General features: G+C 46.8%; 1 protein-coding gene across 35 annotated transcripts in view; it reads left to right on the forward strand.

Annotated features, from left to right (window-relative positions):
• DAB1 (DAB adaptor protein 1) overlaps positions 1–15,812 on the forward strand; it is a 1,091,055-nt gene that overhangs the window by 1,043,690 nt on the left and 31,553 nt on the right. For 16 of the 35 annotated variants that reach the window (XM_070609439.1, XM_070609437.1, XM_070609441.1 and 13 more), the window contains 2 exons: positions 14,375–14,425; positions 14,527–14,574. The exons of the other annotated variants lie outside the window; for them this stretch is intronic. In XM_070609439.1, coding sequence (XP_070465540.1) covers positions 14,375–14,425; positions 14,527–14,574 — 99 coding nt within the window. The remainder of the gene's footprint in view (positions 1–14,374; positions 14,426–14,526; positions 14,575–15,812) is intronic. 35 annotated transcript variants of the gene reach the window in all.

Consider the following 15,812-nt stretch of genomic DNA (forward strand, 5'->3'; position numbering starts at 1 on the left):
GAGTAAGTGGGGGCATACGCAGTTGCTCCAGGTTGCTCGGTTGTATGTTGGCAAAAATCACATCTGGATAAAACAGCAGTCACTCCATCCCTCTGTGCACATGCCTGCCACCGATCTGGAGGAATGCTCTTCACACTTCTTATAAAACCTGGGAACCTTTAGTCAAACGAAATGTGCCCGGCAGCCTTCTATATAAACAGACGAAAGAGGAGAGGTGGTTGAAGCTCTGTTGGAGCCTCAAGGCCTATCCACCTGGAAGCCCTCCCTCCTACCCATTCTGAAGGACGGAAGGTTCTGGAAGAGAAGAGATTCAGAGAGGCTGGTGTGAAAACCACTGTCAAAGGAACCCACTAGCTAATTCCGCAAGTGGGGAGGCCAGACGAGGAGAGGAGATCCTTCGCGTTCTCTCCCATCGGAGGCTTTGTCATTCTGGCCCCAGATCCGTGAGCACAGACTGGGAGTCGGCTCTTCGAGAGGCGGTGAAGCAGCCGAGAGCCGCCGAGTGGAAGTTAGTGGGAGCTTCGCACTGCCCAGCCGCATGGCTCCAGGCAGGGTGCGCTGTCAGATTCTCCCCAGGACCCTGAACGACCTGAGTTCCTGTGAGGATTAACTAAGAGGACAGCCGTGATTGCTGTTGTGTTTGGCACAGAATGGGCATGCAGTCCTTGATAAGCAACATGGCATTGCAGTTAGGACTGTGAGCCTCGCAGCCTGGCTACTGGGCCTGACATTTCTCTCCCTGAATTACCAGCTGGTGACCTTGGAAAGATTATTTAAATTTCTCTGTGCCTGGTATACTCACTTGTAAAATGAGTGTAATGACTGTGGTACCTACCTCGTAGAGTTCTTTGAGGACTTGAGTAAGATGATACATGTGAGGCGTTAGAACAGCGCCAGGCACCAGGCACGTGAGTAGTAAGTGCTCAATAAATCTTAGCCATCATTGTTACTATAAGCCGTTACATTGACAAAGGACTGTAGCAAACGCTTCAAGAGATATGAGCATGAGCAAGACTTGGCCCGGCCACTAGGGTGCTTTTAGACTGCTAGAGGGAGTAAGATTGGTGTACAGAGCGAGAGACTGGAATGCCGTCAAATCTCCATGCCCACGCCATAGTGTCAACAAAATCAAGTGTACCTGGGGTGGGGCTGGACTTGCGGGGGAGTGCCATGGCTATGGGATGGCGATAACAAGCAATTGTAACTTCCAAGTGTTGTGCACCCCAGCAAGCAAGGGACTGTGGTAGGCACTTAATGCATGCGAAACTTTAGGACTCTCCCAAACAATGACAGGACGTAGGTCTCTTCTCTGCCGTGAAGAATATTGAAGATCAGAGATGTTAAATCACTTGGCACTGCTATGAGAGGCATCACTAAGGGGCCGGCCCGGTGGTGCCGTGGTTAAGTTTGCGCACTCTGCTTCGGCGGCCTGAGGTTCGCTGGTTCAGATCCCTGGCGCAGGCCTAGCACTGCTCATCAAGCCATGCTGTGGCAGGCATCCCACATATAAAGTAGAGGAAGATGGGCACAGATGTTAGCTCAGGGCAGGTGTTCTTCAGCAAAAAGAGGAAGATTGGCTTAGCTTAGGGCTAATCTTCCTCAAAAAAAAAAAAGAGGCATCACTAAGAGTCAAATCCAGCTCTCTGATCCTAAAACTAGGGGGACCTAGTTTATCATCCAAACTTGTGAAAGAGGGTTTGCTGTTGACAATGACGTCAGGACAATAGGCGTGTACAGGAGGTGTCTTAGGCAAACCAGGATGTATGGCCATTCTACCCAAAGCCAGCGAATTCTCCTCCTGCTGGGCCACGCCGTCTCTAAGACTAGGCCACGTGAGATTTCAAGCAAAGGCAGGAGGCGTCTGTCCATCTTGTTCCTGAAACTCTTTGCCAGTAGTGCTACTTGTGTTGAAGCAACCACAATACCACCCGCTGGATGCAGGTGCCCTGAGGCGTTCTTGCTTCTTCAGTGGGCATAAAGTACTTGGAGATCTGGTCCATGGTAAGAACGTGTGATTGAGGAGTATCTGTTAACTGCTACTTCTGTGAGTGTGTGATACTTCCTCTAATGCAGATCATTAACATTCACAGAACCTTAACTGCAGCATCTCTAATGAGCAAAGCTTTAATATACAGTTTCCCCATAAATATCCATTGATGCTGACGCTCGTTCTCTCTTGGTACAGTAATTCAGCTTTTCTGGATAGCATCATGTTGAGGCTCTTTCTTTCTCCCTAACTGCCCTTATTAGTGGTTGCAGAATAATGAACAAGCTCTAGTTTTAAAAGTAGGAGAAAGAGATGAAGGAATGATCATGGAGAATAAAAATAGATATATTGGTGACAGTCCCAACCCAAAGCATGCAAAACCTGTTTTTGCAATGACTTAGAAAGGAGATAAGAACATTTGCTGAGCACTTACTGGGGGCCGGGGAGTGTGCGCATTCTTTGGCAAGCTGTATCTAGTTCAGTGGTTCCCAAAGCCTGTGTTGCCTAACAGTCATTTGTGACACTTAAAAACACAACTTGTTGGGCCCCACTCCTATCGATCTGCTTTTGTAAGGCTCTCGTATATTTATATATAAAGGGAGATTTACAAAGCTCCCCTGATGGGTTCCGATGCTCCACTAAGTTGATCCAGTTTAATTAACATGACAACTGTGATTGTCTCCATTTTATGGGCCAGAAGAGTGAGGTTGAGATGCTAAGGGGAGAGGGAAATAGCCTGGTTATGAAGGAGGAGTCCCTTGCTTCTCCACCTGGGATAAAGCACGGCTCACGCCCACTGTTTACACGACTCTTTCTTCTCGCCTCCCGTCTGCTCCCGCTCAGAGCTCTGTCAGCCCGTCAGCGTGTTCCCTGGGTACTGTTCCTCCTCCCCGCTCTTGTGTGCTGTCAGCCCAATATTCTGGGTTGGTTTTTTCCCCCCTTTTCTATATTTTTTAATCTCTCAGCCTTGTCTCTTTGGCTGTTTCTATGTTGTTGTTGTTTCTATAATCACCTCGGAAGATCTGGCCCCTCTACCCCTGTCGTCATTACAGGGATAACATTTGTAGTGTGGTCTGGCCATGGGCCTCCAGAGAGGATTGGGGTGGACTGTGGCAGGCGGGCTCCTCAACTGCCCACCATGGCTGCTTCTTCCAGAACTCTTACCTCTCACGCTACTCTTAAAACACAGGTTGTCTGACACCTTTTTTCTCCTCACTGTAGCATAACGGTTAAGAGCACTCCAAAGCTAATCCACTTTGGTGAAAATCTTAGCCCTACTGTTTACTAGCTGTGGCACCTTGAGCAAGTTGATTAACCCTTCTGTGCCTCAGTTTCCTCCTCTGAAAATGAGGATAGTAATAGCACCTACATTGTCATGATAATTAAATGAGTTAATATATGCAAGTACTTTAGAATAGCGTCTGGTATATACAGAGGCAGGTCAACCTAAGCATTAGCTGTTGTTATTGCTCTGCATGACTCCTGCCTGGCCAAAAACAGATGACGTCTTCATATTACTACTTAGCCCCTTCCTTCCTCTTCAGACCAGAACGGACTATTTGGGATACATTCTAGAGATAGAATCACCGTTTCATAATGAATGATTGGACCTCAGGGTGTGGGAGAGAGATGAATCAAGAGTAACTTGTACATTTGGGGGCTTGAGCATCTAGTTGTCAGTTGGTGGCCTTTACAGAAATCAGAAGACAAGGGAAGAACAGGTTTGGGGAAATGAAAAGTTCTCTGGACATGTTAAGTGTGAGAGGCTGAACGATATGAGATGCAATCGCTTCACCAACCGCCAGCAACTCAGGGAGGGAGTGACAAGCTCAGATATTGGCTAGACTTCAAGTAGAGAGAACTGTCGCCGGTTGACTCACCCTTGAAGCCTTGATAGGTCTGACTACTGGGAAGGACTGGGGGAATTCAGATGACAGTGCCATCCAGAGATTAGAAAGGCTATGAGAACAGCATAGCCCTGTTCTTAGCACTTTTTCTGGGACATCTCCCTGGTATTTCTTTGAAAGTAGAGCTAGGGCCATTTACTCTGATTGCAATGCCTCATTAGGTCAGGTGACAGAGTGGATATGATATCTTTTCTGGAGTTTATAATAGCAAATGCCAAATCTCTGTGAGTGAGCAAGTGTGTGTGCACACACACGTGCACACACATACACGCTGAGCATTCGAAAACACCATATGGACTCCCATCCCTTCCGCTTGGTGAGTCATGCTATCCCCAAGTTTGTTTCTGTTCAGTTTTATGTTCTCTTGTGTAAGCATGTTCATCTATTCACTCATTCTGTTTTGTTAAATGTGTCAATTCAATATAATTTCCTTCTGTGTGCCAGCCACTAGGCTATCTAGGTATTAGGAATACAAATAGGCATAAGATATAGTTTCTCGTACAAGGAACTGAGAGCCCCTACAAGGTCATAGTCTGCAGCAGAGAAGAGAGAGGTAATCAACCATTGTAGACACGTGTGATGGCCAGAGGAGGATTATCTGATCCATCCTGAGGGCCGTGGAGGAAGGCTTGGGAGAGGTAATTAGACCCAAGTCTCTAGGGATTTATTACAGTTCTCCTGATGAGTAAGGATGGGAAGGGCAGCTAGTCACAGGAAATAGCTTGTACAAGGCCTGAGAGGGTAAGGAATATACTGAGTGATCTGTTAAGAGGGCATGTGAAATTATGACACAAGGTTACAAACTATTTGTAGGTTGGACAATCAGAGACAGTTGAGGATAACGCTCTTCCGGATTTCCTCTGCCTCCAAACCTTTAGGCTGCCCCCCAAGTCTTATCTGTCGGTGGACATCGCCTCACTTGATCCTCACAGCTCTATGCAGTAGCCATTTCCCTCACTGTTTTACATATGAGCCACCTAAAGTTTCCTTGGGGACTTAGTTTGCTTGTTGTAAGATGCAAGCCAGGGTTCTCTGCTCTGACTTACCATTGTCTCCTCTTAGTCTACACAACTGAGGGGGATTGTGATGGAGTAAAAAGGAACTTTGAGATTTTCTCACAGCTCTGCCGCTCACATGATCATGATTTTGAAAAAGTTGGAGGCCTCTGTTTCTTCATCTGAAAACAATATAGGGTTGAATTGGGTTAGAGAGCTGCATTCTGCTACTCTGCGAGTCTGCAACTTATAAAACTGCTCAAAATGCCATCAAACAAGCGGTACAAAAATCATCATATTCCTAAAGGAGATTCCACTGGATCGCTCACTTAATATTTGACCGCAATTAGCAGACACTAGTGGGGGTGTTACTGTGTGTCAGGAGCCATGCTGATTAAGCTGTTACCTTAAATCTTATCTGGGATAGTCTTCACGCAGTCTCCTGAGATGGATATTTCCTTAATTTTACAACAAAGGAAAATTCAAGAGATGAGTAAGCTAGTCAAAATCCATTCCCAGAAAAACAGCATTCCTGGGTAGGTGGTTTGTGCTGGAGTTGGCTGCAGCGCTGTGAATGGCACTGCAGCCGTGAAAATGGCACACGCTTTGTGAAGATGCTCGTGCGGTACCCGTGTTGTGACACCCTTCGTGCTCCGACCTGAATTAGCATCCTCCAATTTCCTGACTTGCCTGTTACAACTCAAGAAAAGGACCTCAGCCCTCACAGCATTGGCACGGTGCCTTGCTCATAGTGGGCATTCAGGAAAAGTTTGTTAATTATGAAATGCATGCCTTCAGAAGTGAATCCAGGAATGAAGAAGTGAATAAGGAAATGAAGGCCTAAGCATGTACAGTCTGCATTCCTCTGGAGAAGAAAAGGAGAAACAGTTTGCACAGAACGGCTGTCAGAGCAGCAGGCAGGGCCTCCTGACTATTTTTTCCTTTGCTGTGACATCTCCCCATTTGTGAATTCCTCTGATTTGCTCCGCGTTCAGCCTGAGCCTCTGCTGCTCTCGCTTGATTTCAACTCCATCCAATATTTCTTGTTACCGTTTGGGTGCCATCTGGACCGCAGGAGTGGCCTCTCCAAGAGAGACAAACCAGCAGAGAAAGACGACTGGCTCCCGAGAGGCCCATGCCCTCCTCCCCAGAGTGTGTGGAGATCCTGTCATCCTGCTGACGAGAGCCAATTTCACATTCCTCTGCTCCCAACTCTCTCCGTTTCCAAAGTACTGAACTCATGCCAAATCTTGTTAGGAGTTTTTGAAAAATCCTTGAGCTTTTGCTAATGTGCAGCTAGAATAATGGAGTTTTAAAAGGAGAAGGGATAAAGGAAGAGATCATGAAAAATAAATAATTTTAGGCTTTGGAAAATCATTCCTCTTTGGCGTCTCGTTTTCTCTGTGCCTTTATTTATTGATTTTATTTTTTCCTTTTCTCCCCAAAGCCCCCCGGTACATGTTGTGATTCTTCGTTGTGGGTTCTACCTGCAGACCAGCCTTAGTGCTAAGAGGTACGGCCCGTTCGCCGCTGCCCCTCCGCCCTAACCCCCAGAGGAAGGGGATGCCGCATCTAAAGTCCTCCTTGCTGAATGTCAGATCTCTGGAATGAGGTCGTGGGTTGGGACTGCGATCTGGAGCCTAGGAAGCATGTAGTCATTCCCAGTGCTCCTAGAGAAGCTGGGATGGTCTTGTCAATGTTTCGTCGTAGTTCCTGTCGCTGGCCCCATTTTGGCTATCACTATAGAAATAGCTGTGTCATCATCTCTTTATGCACTGTCCACTATCTCCTGACAACAGCACTGCCACTATCAAATCCCAACCCCACTCCTGCCACCATCTCAACATATCTGCTGCTTCCAGCTTCCCCAGCCCCTCAAGACGGTGGGGTACCACGTGTTTAGTAATAGAGACAATAGTAGCAGTAACCACCGGCATGAATCACGTTGTTCTTCTGAACCAGGCACTACATACTAAGGGTTTTACGTGACTTACCTCATTTATGACATCAGTTGTATGATGATTGCCTGTTTTCTTTTCCATCTCCCTCATGTGAGGTAGGGACAAGGACTGTGCCTTATCGTAGTTGCTCAATAAATAGATGTGGAGTGAATGAGTGACTGGTTCTCACAGACTTATGACAGCCGTCACTATCGCCACCACCATCACCCCAAACTCTGGCACTGTCCCTTCCCAGGCATCACAGTCAGCATCTCCTTTCCTTTGTCACCATTACTGAGATCAAACTTCCTTAGCTATTAGTATCTTATCACATCAGCAGCAGCAGCCTGCAAATCATGCCACCGACTTCATCCTTATGTGTGTTTTCGTGAAATAATGGGTGTGCTTTAGAAAGTCGGGACATGAAAACATGGAGTTGCCAACAGGGCTCTGAAATAGATGTGAGGGATGGAAAAGAAGAGTGGAGGAGAGCAGGGCACAGGGCGGGTGGAATGGGTGAGGGCCGGACTGCCAGGACGGGCCAGCCTTGCAGGGCTAACCGCCGAGGAGGAGGGCCAGGAACGAGACCTGCTTTCACGGAGTGTCTGCTCAGTGAAGACCATGTTGCACCTTCATCTGCTCCTGCAGGTGACCTCACCTCTTCCCAGGACCAGTGTTTCCCAAATTTTTGCAATGGCTTGGAACCTGCCTCCCCTCGCCAACTAAGCCAATAATCCCATGGCTATCCCTTCTTTGCTGCCTCCCGATGCCTTCCTTCCTTCATTCTCTCCCTTTCTCTTTCCTCTCCTCTCCCTTCCCCTCCTCTTTGGTCTCTCTCCCTCTCTCCCTCTCTCCCTCCCATTCTTCCTTCCTTTCTATAATTTTGGAAAGAGAGCTGACGTCCTTTGAGATTTTACTCTGCCGGGTGCTGTGCTAAGCCTTTTCATATACATCAACCTGACCGCAGCTTCCTCCCAGCGAGCCCACATTGTAAGCATTATTATCCCCGGTTTGGAGGAGAAAACTAAGGTTCAGAGTGAGGAAGGAGTTTATCCAAGGAAATGGCAATGGTGGAGCAGCAGTTTGAACTGAGAGCTGCTGTTGCTGACATTCCTCTTTCCGCTACTCCACCTGCCTCTCCTAAAGACATCACACTTCTCGCTTTAAAAGGAGCCATTGTTTCTAAACGCAAGCAAATTGGTTTTCTTGACTTTAGATTAAAGTTGGGAAGCTCAAGACTCCAGAATCAGATCCCTTAGCCACAGCTGTCCCCTGTTCGCGCATGTTAGCTTATTCAGGTCAGCTGAGAGCCCTGACCTTCACCGAGGGGTCTGCCTTTCTCAAACACCTAAAGAAAGCAGCAGCAAATCCCTGTCACCACCAGTCCCCCTCCTGACTCTCTCCTGCATGTGAAGAAAAGCCATTTCAAACTAAAAGTCCATTGATGGATGAATGGATAAAGAAAATGTGGTGTATACACACAATGGAACATTATTCAGCCTTCAAAAAGAAGGATAGCCTTCCATAGGGATCAGCGTGGCTCAACCTTGAGGACGTTATGCTGAGTGAAACAAGCCAGTCACAGCAGGACAGATACTGCCTGATACCTCTTACGTGAGGTCTATAAAGTAGTCAAACATAGAAGCAGGGAGTGGAATAGTGGTTGCCTGGGCCGTGGGGAGAGGAAGATGGGGAGTTGCTTTTCAACTGGTATAAAGTTTGTTACACAAGATGATTAAATTCTAGAGATCTGCATTGTGCCTATCGTTAACAATACTGTAGGCAGTACGCTTTAAAATTGTGAAGAAGGTAGGTCTCATGTTAAATGTTCCCAAACAATAAGAAAAACATGCAATGGAAGAGGCTATTTAAAGGACCAACTTAAGTTTCAGGAAGCCACATGTAAATATTTCATTGTCCAAGGATTTTCAGATATATTTCTCTTGTATGCACTTTCAAGGGAAGATATAACTTTAATTATAAGATCTAAGCATTTCCCTCCACCCTGTAACCTTTTGGACAACATTTGGGACCTTCCTGAAATTGTCACTAGGGGAAGGAAGGCCATTAGCTGCTAACATGAGGCCCAACTTGGAGTAAATTTTAGAGACTTTTCAATCATTACAGAGATGAATCCTCAAACAAGTTCCTTTGGCAGATCAAGTCAATGAGTCCAACAGGACCACACAGCCCCAGATCTCAGCAGGCCTGGAACATTTGGCATTAAATGGGATTCCATTTTGTTGGAATGATGATGAAGCTTCGTGGATTTCTATTTAAAACATGAATCTTAACTTCCTTTGAAGAACCCCACAAATATCTGGCTCTGGCTTAGCCCAGGCAGTGAAAAACACTTTATGTACAGAAGAAGGCTGCTGTTTTTGTGAACAGAGTTTGATTTTATGGTACTGTCTGGACATTGTAAAGAACTGAATTTTCTCATAGAACTTTTCCGGTCAATGCAAAGGTAGAATATTCTTTAAAAGGATAGAAGGAAATATATAAGGAAGGAATATGTCTAGTATTTAGAAAGCACCCAGGCAACTGGAAGTGCTTTTTAAAATATATGTTCTCTAGAGCTGTGCCATCCAGCACAATAGCCACTAGGTACATGGGGCTATTTAAATTGAGATTAAAGCTAAATAAAATTTAAAATTCAGTTCATCAGTCACACTAACCATATTGCTCTATAGCCACGTGTAGCTACTGGCTGCCATATTGGATAGTGCAGATATGGAACTTTCCACCATCACAGAAAGTCCTATTGGAGGGTGTTGCTCTTGGGAAAAATCATTTATTAACATCACAGTTTCTGTTCCCCGTATCCACTCCCACCACCCCCTTTCCTACTTTGTTCTTCAACTGCCAGAGTTTTTCTGGTCTCTCTCTGCCGAGAAGTGGGAAAGTAGCTATTTGCTCTTAGGTAAAGATGATAGAGTGTGTAAACGCCTAGATACCCCAGAGGGAATTAGTCTTCATTAGTATGTGTCTTCCCAGTTAAGTTACTCAGCAGGCAAAGGCACAATGCGTTCAAATACCTGGAATCACTGCATGCCTTAATAGCACCCACCTTGGTGCGGTTACAAATCAGTTTAGTTAATCCATTTCTCCTCGGCTTTCTAAGTGGATAATTGAATTCACTCTTTTGCAGTATTGGCCTGAGTTCCGAGTTTAGATCTAGAAGCCTTGTGCCCCCCCTGTCCCACGCTTATCCCACCCCAAGCTAGAATGATTATCTATACTGGCTCTGCCCTGAGCTTCAGGAGCGCAGGGACCATTTATTATTCATCGTTGTAGCGCCAATGCCTAGCCCCAGGACATGGCATGTGGAAAGCACCCAGTGAATGTTTGCTGAAGAAATTAGTTAATCAATTACATCATCAATCAAGATGCCTTCAGTTTTCCCAGTAGGACTTTCACTAATTATTCCTACAGAGTTCGGTCCCCAGCATGGTGATTCGCAAATCTGGCTGCACAGTAGAATCACCTGGGCAGCTTTTAGACCCTCCTGATGCCAGAGCCCCTGCCCCAGACCAAGAGAATCCAAATCTCAGATGGCGGGGCTCAGGCGTCGGTAGGATTGCATTTTGCAGTCAGGGGTGAGAACCGCCGCAGGTGTCTGATTTGGCAGCCGTCAATAACTTTTCCTCCTTTTTGACATGCTTGCCCCAAGTCCCAGCTCATCCACTGTCGCTTTTGCTGCAAGAGTAACAAGAATATGGTCTTAATAGTTACCTTACTCAGTTATGATATAGTTGTGTCCCCACTGCTCCAAAAAGAGATCATGGGAAGAGAAGCTCCCCTCGGAAGCTTGATTTCAATGTCTTAGCGAAGATTCAGGGAGCGATGTATTGAAACAACACATGAGAATCTCTTCCTTTAAACTTCCTCACTGGAAGTTTAAGTTGTGAGTAAATTTGATGTCATGTTGAGTTTTCAAAAGCAGAATACAAAGCTGCAGGCATGCTATGATAGTAAGTGTGAACAGTATGTCTACATGGAAACAAAAAGTCTTCAAGATAAATGAACTAACTCTCTCGTAGTAATTGTGGGTAAAGCAAGAAGTGGGGATGCGGGAAGAGCAGGGAATGGATTCTAGGTCCTACCATGAGAATCAGCTAGGACAACGTGCACTGGCTGCAAGGATCTCCCCATGGGCTGGATGAAGTGCGCTGGGTGTTCCCAAAGGTCAGCCCAGACAGGAGGAAGGAGCTCGGAGAAGTGACTGAGCCAGGGTCAGATCAGGAAGGCAACCCCAAGCACCAGATACAAAAGGTGTGGGAGGAAGAAGATGATCAGGCAAGGCTAGCCAGGAGGGAGATGGGAGGGAGATGGGGTCAAGTATGGGCTGAGGGCTCAGGACTGAGGCCGGGAAGCGCCAGGCGTCCTGTCACACGGGCCCGGCCTACACTCTCAGACGGGGTGGCTTCTAAAGAGGGGCCTTTGACAAGATTTTTGTTTCTTCTTCTCCTTTCTTTTTCCAAGTATCATAATAGTTTCCTAACATTAAAAAATGTGTGACTGTGCATTGCAAAAATAAACCAAAAGAAATAGGATGAAAACTACTAATAAAAGCTGTTTTTTGAGCATCTACTATGTGCCAAACACCAAACAAGTCTTTGCATACATGTCTCAGTTAATCCTGTCGATAAACCCGAGATGTTGTCATTATTATCTCCACTCTAAAAAAGATGAGAAAACTGAGGCTAACCGACCTGTCCAGGGTCACGTGACCACCATGTGGTCCGGCCAGTCCATATCTGCATGACTCCAGAGAGGTACCTCTGCTCACATACCCAGATCCAGCTTCATCTGAGTGTTCAGAGGTGGCCTCATCCCACCCCAGCTCCACACCTCACCAAAGGCCACCTATCTGTCACCAGGAAATGGACGGGCTCACGCCAACGCTGGTTCTCCTCTTCATTTTCATTATATGGTGGGGGTTTTTATGAGACTCTACCATGAGCTGTTTTTCAGATTTATTTAATTCATCCATCATGCTCTGAAGCCATTTGCTTTTTTATATTGGACAGATGTAATGAGATTTTGGACACTAAAAAATGTTTTTATTAAAAGTTATGACCCAGAGCTAGTTGGTAGGGGCCATGCTATAAATCCCTAGAAGGGTGTGAATTTATAAAGGATGTAGCGACATAACCTTAACCTTTCAGGCCACACCGTAGATTACAGGATCACTTAGACTAATATTGTCTCGCCACCTCTCCCCACCTCTGGCCAAGTAATAATGATAATAATGCATGTGGTTATCTGATGTGGCTTGCCCTCCTCTCGGCTGCAGTTGACCCTGGGCCAGCCAGTGCCTGGTGGAGGCAGGTCGTTGATGACAGAGTTCGCTGGCAGTTGGTCATGGTGGCCTCAGGCACGTGGGTTCTCCTGCTCTGCAGCCCTGTAACTGGGGCTGAGTGATGTCACAGCCACATCTGCTACAAACAGGGTGAAAGTGATTATGGGGGATGACTTCTCCACTCCTCCATTGCCAACGGGAAGCCCTCCTCAAAATTAGGAAATGATGTGATTATTTCTGTTCATACATAATAACTCCAACTTAATGTCCATATTATCAGATTCATGAACGTTACACTACTTGGAAATCATCCAAAGAATAATTAGCTTATACGTATAGACCAAAACATGGTCATTAGAAATATATATGTATGTATATATAGTAGATATTATGTGTATTATCTATAATATATGTTCCTGTTGTGACTTTGTTAAATTAACATTTGTTAAGCAGAGCCCTGTCGATGGTGAGCCATAGTTCAACAGAAGACGGGAGACGGCAAGGGAGTTGAAACAGAAGTTTATTAGTCACAGGCCCTGGGGGAGGGGCCACGCAGGGAGGTCAAGGCAGGGTGCAGGCAGAGAGAGCCAGGCAGGACCCAGGGCTCAGGCCTTTGTTAGGGAACCAGGGGAGAGTGCTTCAGAGTTCCTGGGCTGAGGCTGAATTGGTCAGCTCAGACCCAGAAGAGCAGGGTTCTGGTAAGCTTCGAGGGGTCTTATTTAAGAGGCACATGGGAGAGGGCCCTGGCAGGCGGGGGGACTGCTTGTCACAGGGGCTGTTGGGGAGGGCTGTGAGGAATGACACTGTTGGGAGGGCTGTGAGGAATGACACCGACCGACACCGACAGCACTCGTGACTCTGCAGGCTGTGCCCTAGGGCGTGCCTCACTGCGGGGTCTGGTGTCAGTTCAAGGCCCCGGCAGGCCACTCAGCCACACAAAGTGGGATGCTGAGGTCGCAATATTACGGAGTAGTTTGGTGAAATTGTCCACAATTATAAACAAATAAAAAATTAACAAAACAATTAGATTTGGTCAACTGCCGGCTACTTTTAGAACATGCATTCGTGCCCGTATTTTTGAGCACTGCTCTGTGCCAGACCCTCTGTGAGCTGCTGGGGATTCAGGAACATGTTCCCTGCTTCAGGAAGCTCACAGGGCAGCAGGCACAGATGATGTGCTGCTATTCTCAGGAGAGGACTCTCGGCTCACAAGACTGAAGAGCGAGGAAGGCTTCATGGAAGAGGTGGCCTTTCAGCTGGGTTGAGGAATCAGGTGAGCTTGGAGCTAGCAGGGGTGAGGAGATGAGCGTTTCAAGCAGGGAGAACACCGTGTGCAAAGGCACTTACAGAACCAGCTGTTCACAGACTGCTCCAAAGAGTCACGTTTGCCTAAAGCACACGATGGCATGTTTTCCTTTTAAAACAAAAATCTCAGGGGTTGCCATCATGCTCTTATCTGTTGGCACTGTTGAGACTGGCTGGGTAAGGTCTGTAATTTTAGAAAGATGGACTTTAAACTTACAAACTTACGGGGGCCAGCCCAGCAGTGCAGTGGTTAAGTTCGTACGTTCCGCTTCAGTGGCCCCAGGTTCACCGGTTCAGATCCCAGGCGCTGACCCACACATCACTCATCAAGCCACGCTGTGGCAGGCGTCCCACATATAAAGTCGAGGAAGATGGGCACAGATGTCAGCTCAGGGCCGACCTTTCTCAGCAAAAAGAGGAGGATTTGCAGCAGATGTTAGTTCAGGGCTAATCTTCCTCAAAAAAACAAAAAAGCAAACTGACCTTTGCTGTGTTTCCTAATCAGGCCCATGTTTTTTTTGTTTTTTTAAAAGATTTTATTTTTTTCCTTTTTCTCCCCAAAGCCCCCTGGTACATAGTTGTATATTCTTCGTTGTGGGTCCTTCTAGTTGTGGCATGTGGGACGCTGCCTCAGCATGGTTTGATAAGCAGTGCCATGTCCGCGCCCAGGATTCGAACTGACAAAACACTGGGCCGCCTGCAGCGGAGCGCGCGAACTTAACCACTCAGCCATGGGGCAAACCCCAAGCCCATGTTTTATCATCTGCTTATGCTAGGAACATATTCCAGGGTTTTCACAGTACAATGGCAAGGGCTCCCGCCTACTGAGACCACGGGAGTGTAAACCATAGACCCCATCATCATTAAACTCATAAATCCATGTCATTTGTGTGTCATTCACTTTCATCCTCATTCATCATCCCTTACACTTTCAGAACAGCCATGCAATTGAAGATTTTGAAGAACGGTTTGCTGCAGCCACCCCGGTAAGAATGAGAGGGCTCCGTCTGGTTAACTGTTTTTAACTGTCTCATGTCATCACCCCATCGTTCATCTCACGCTCATAAGTCGTGCCTTGTGGTTACAGAACAGAAACCTGCCAATGGACTTTCATGAGATTTTTGAGGTAACAAAGGTAAGGCCTCCAGGCTCTTGTCATATGACGAGTTGTTCTGGTCATTCTCATGCGTTCTACATTATCCTCACTTGGCCAGGATGAATGGCAGGCGCTCGCTCTGCTCTCTCCGGTGGGTGCCTATTCTGATGTTCACAGAAAGACTATTGGTGAGCCTGCGGTGAGGTCAATTAGTGAGAATGTGTGTATGTGTGTGTGTGTGTTGGAGAGGAAGTGGCACCCCTTCATTTCATTCAACAAATAGTTTTCAAGCTCCCAACATATCCCCGGCATAGTGATAGATGTTAGAGATGCAGTAGAGAGGAAGACATGGGCCCTGTCCTGAGGAAGCTCATTGTACAACATAGTGACATAGTGCAACACTGCACAGCAAAGGATGGGATGGGGTAGGGTAGAGAGCCAAATGTAGTGTAGTAGAACAGACACATAAAGAGGATGTGCTAAGTGCACCTGTGGGAGTGAAAACCAGGCAAGGCTGCTCTTCAGTGGGTATACCCTGGAATAGATGTGCTGGTTGGCAGCCAGTGTTTACTCAGCTTGGTTGATGCACAGGCCAGTGAATATTATCAGCCCTGAGTACAGGATGTTTGGGAAGCCTCTAGGGGAGGGGTCCTCAACATTGGCTGCAAACTAGAATCACCAGGAGAGCTTTGAAAGTCCAAGTTACTAGGCTATACTTCAAACCAACTAATTCTTGAGGGGTGGGAACCAGGCATCTGTATTTTTCCCCTGCTGCACCCAAAATTGAGAACCGCTGATCTGAGAGTGTCACATAAGCTGTTCTGAGCAGTGGAATGGGTGCAAATTGAGTTAGGAAACACTTTCCAGAAAAGAAAAAAATCCTTCTAATTTATGTCCTAAAGGATGGGTGGGAAAGGCAATGGGGGAAGGAATGAGTGCTCTGAGGAGGACGAGGAGCATGTACAAAGGCACATCTCAGCCTTCATCAGCAGCCCTTCAGGGCTTCTCTCTAGCACGCCGGGAGGCCGGTGGCAGCATTCTAGTTGAGAGAAGGACCGGGAGACATCTTGAAACAGCAGTGGTACAGCACTCCAGATATTATTGTGGAAACATCCCTGTTCACATTAAAGAATGGCTGGGGTGGGGACTGGCCTGATGGAGATATTGAGGGGGGCTCCTCCCTCCAAAGCCAAGCCACTCCTCCTCCCCATCATGGGTTTGGCAGCTTCCAGTGTCACTCTGCTTACCTGGAACCTGCCCAGGGCCTAGAGAAGGGG

This window comes from Equus przewalskii, chromosome 2 (assembly GCF_037783145.1).
Source record: "Equus przewalskii isolate Varuska chromosome 2, EquPr2, whole genome shotgun sequence".
In the NCBI taxonomy this organism is placed as follows: Eukaryota; Metazoa; Chordata; class Mammalia; order Perissodactyla; family Equidae; genus Equus; species Equus przewalskii.